Raw genomic sequence first — 2500 nt, forward strand, 5'->3', positions numbered from 1 at the left:
GTAGTAGTAGTAGTTACTGTTGTTACTGTTGCTGAATCGTGAACTCAGTGGACTGCTGAGTGGAGCTGCACTTCTTCATAACACCATTCTCTTTAGGGGCATAGGAAAGTAGTTGAGGACCTTGTGTATAACTGGGTAGATGAGCCGCCCATACATATCAGTGCCACCACGTGAAGGCGCCCCTCTCCGGCACCAGGTGTATGGTTGAGGTGCAGCGTAGTAATATGTTCTCTATCCACATCAGTTCTTCACAGTTAACCAATATTTCAAGTGCTGGCTCCGCGTGGCTGGATGCTTAGACTGAGATGGGTGTTGGTGATGGTGATATAGTGTTACAGGGCCTATTATTTTCATTATTAAGCTTAGGAATTTGATGCATCGCAGTATTATCTTCCCTCTTTAATGTTAGTGTGTTGGTACTGTATTTTATCCATGGTTACTAATATTTCAGGCCCTGCCCCGGCGTGGCTTGGAGCGCAGTTTGATGCTGGTGTACGTAATGGTGGAGTTGGTGGGGTGCAGGAGTCTTCACCCGTGCTGGACGTGCTGGCCCGTGCACGTCCCGCGCCCATACATCCCATCCTGAACGTGCCCGTGGACCCTGAGTTCCTTCACCATGACATAGAGCGTCTACGTAAACGCCAACGCGCTGAGAAGAGACCAGCTAACGCCACTGAAGTCGCAGCTACACTGGCCCTGGTGAGGCGGCAGGTTGAGGCTGAGAGGAAACAGCTGAATGGTAAAAATCTTCGTCTCTGGTCAGTGGGTGAAGCTCCATTGAGAGTTCTACTAGTGACCACATGGCGCTCTGGCTCCACCTTCCTGGCTCAAGCCCTGGCCAGCCACCCAGCAGTGTTCCACCACTATGAACCCTTCAGCCCCCGAGGCGTGAGACAAGTGCGTTCTGGGCGTGATGCTTTCCAGGCCCAACAGTTGCTTCACCGCCTCCTGGACTGCCAGTTTGAGGGACAAGTGGAGTACCTGAACTACACAAGGGAACATCCTGAGGACATGTTGGGTCATAACCGTGGTGTGTGGGATGCGTGTCACAAGGGGCCGAATTTCAACGCCTGCTACAATCCATCCTTCTTGTCGCAGGCGTGCCAGATGTTCCCTGTGCAGCTGGTCAAGACTGTACGGCTGCGGCTGAACCTGACCCAGCTGTTCCTGAATGATGAACGCATGAACGTGAAGGTGGTGTTCTTGGTACGTGATCCCCGGGCTACCATGAGCTCCCGGTACTCTTCGGTCAGCTGGTGTTCGGATCACCCGGACTGCGCTTCACCTGATGTCCTGTGCTCCGACCTGCAAGCGGATCTCAAGGTGGCCACGGCTCTCCAGCATCTCTATCCTGACCGCTTCACGCAGATCAAGTACGAAGACGTGGCGATGGACCCTCAGAACCAGGTACACAGGCTGATGAACTTCCTGGGCATGGAGTTCACGTCAGATACGGCGCGGTTCATTATGGAGCACACCCAGACCGACCTCAACAGCCCCTGGAGCACCAAACGCAAGTCCTCTGACCGCGTGAGCATGTGGAAGAAGCAACTGCCACTCCAGGAGGTCCACGCCATCCAGAACGCCTGTGGGCCCGTCCTCAAGAACCTCCAATACGAGTTAGTTGGCCAGTGATCTTCTTATAACTGTGACTCGTATTCTTGTAGGTCAAGGAGGCTCTCTAGCACCTCTTCCTCCCAGGGAACGTGAACTCAGTGGACTGCAGGTTGACGTTGCCATTTTCCTGCAGTTCATTCTATTCTTCTTACCAGCTCATATCTGTATTTGTAGATTATCAGTGAATATTATGTCGCTATTTGTAAGACAAATATTACGCAAGATAACAACAAGGGAACTATTATTTTCTTCAAAGATTTTGCCTCGTCCCAAAAGTAGAGTATTTTGGATACCTTTATAAAATCACAGGAACCTAAGACAGTAACTACAATTATTAAGTGAGCAGTGAACACAATATGTTTACTTCCGTACAATATTAGCCGTCACCAAACTAAGCAAATCATCTATCTTCTTAGAGGTGTAGTACAGAAAATAAATAGCCAAAAAGAAGTGCTAGGAAGTCCTCCTATGCAGACTAGGATACGAGCCTATGACTATACACATCTCAGGCAATAAGGTGTGGATGGGAGGCGCTATCCAAACGCCTTACTGACTGTGCCTTTATTCTCTTATGCCAGTCACCTTAGCCGCCCTTTACTTGCCGGCCAAACACACCTTAACCCAGGATCTAACAACCTCACCTTAGCCACCAACGAGACTGAGAAGGGAAGCACCCAAGAAATATTTCCCTCAAGCGCACAACTTCGTCTCTTTACAAACCCAGGCGTTTACTATATGAAGATCCTAACCAATTTGCAGGATAACACTCCATACCAACTGACTCAAAGGATCATTTCGTTTCTCGTATTTCTACCATCAAATGCCACTCTTATCGAGAAATGTTTGGCAGCAGTATGAGTTAAGGGAAGGATATATAAGAGAA

At 49.4% G+C, this 2500-nt stretch overlaps 1 protein-coding gene across 1 annotated transcript in view; it reads left to right on the forward strand.

The window, feature by feature from the left end:
- Nucleotides 1-1635, forward strand: part of LOC145396396 (carbohydrate sulfotransferase 7-like) — a 100341-nt gene extending 98706 nt beyond the window's left edge. Inside the window, exon 7 of the mRNA XM_080269787.1 lies at nucleotides 452-1635. Within this exon, the coding sequence (XP_080125913.1) occupies nucleotides 452-1635 (1184 nt within the window). The remainder of the gene's footprint in view (nucleotides 1-451) is intronic.
- Nucleotides 1636-2500: the final 865 nt, after the last annotated feature.

The sequence above is a fragment of the Coenobita brevimanus genome, chromosome 37 (assembly GCF_032717465.1).
Source record: "Coenobita brevimanus isolate Jiangsu-jjx chromosome 37, ASM3271746v2, whole genome shotgun sequence".
Lineage (NCBI taxonomy): Eukaryota > Metazoa > Arthropoda > Malacostraca > Decapoda > Coenobitidae > Coenobita > Coenobita brevimanus.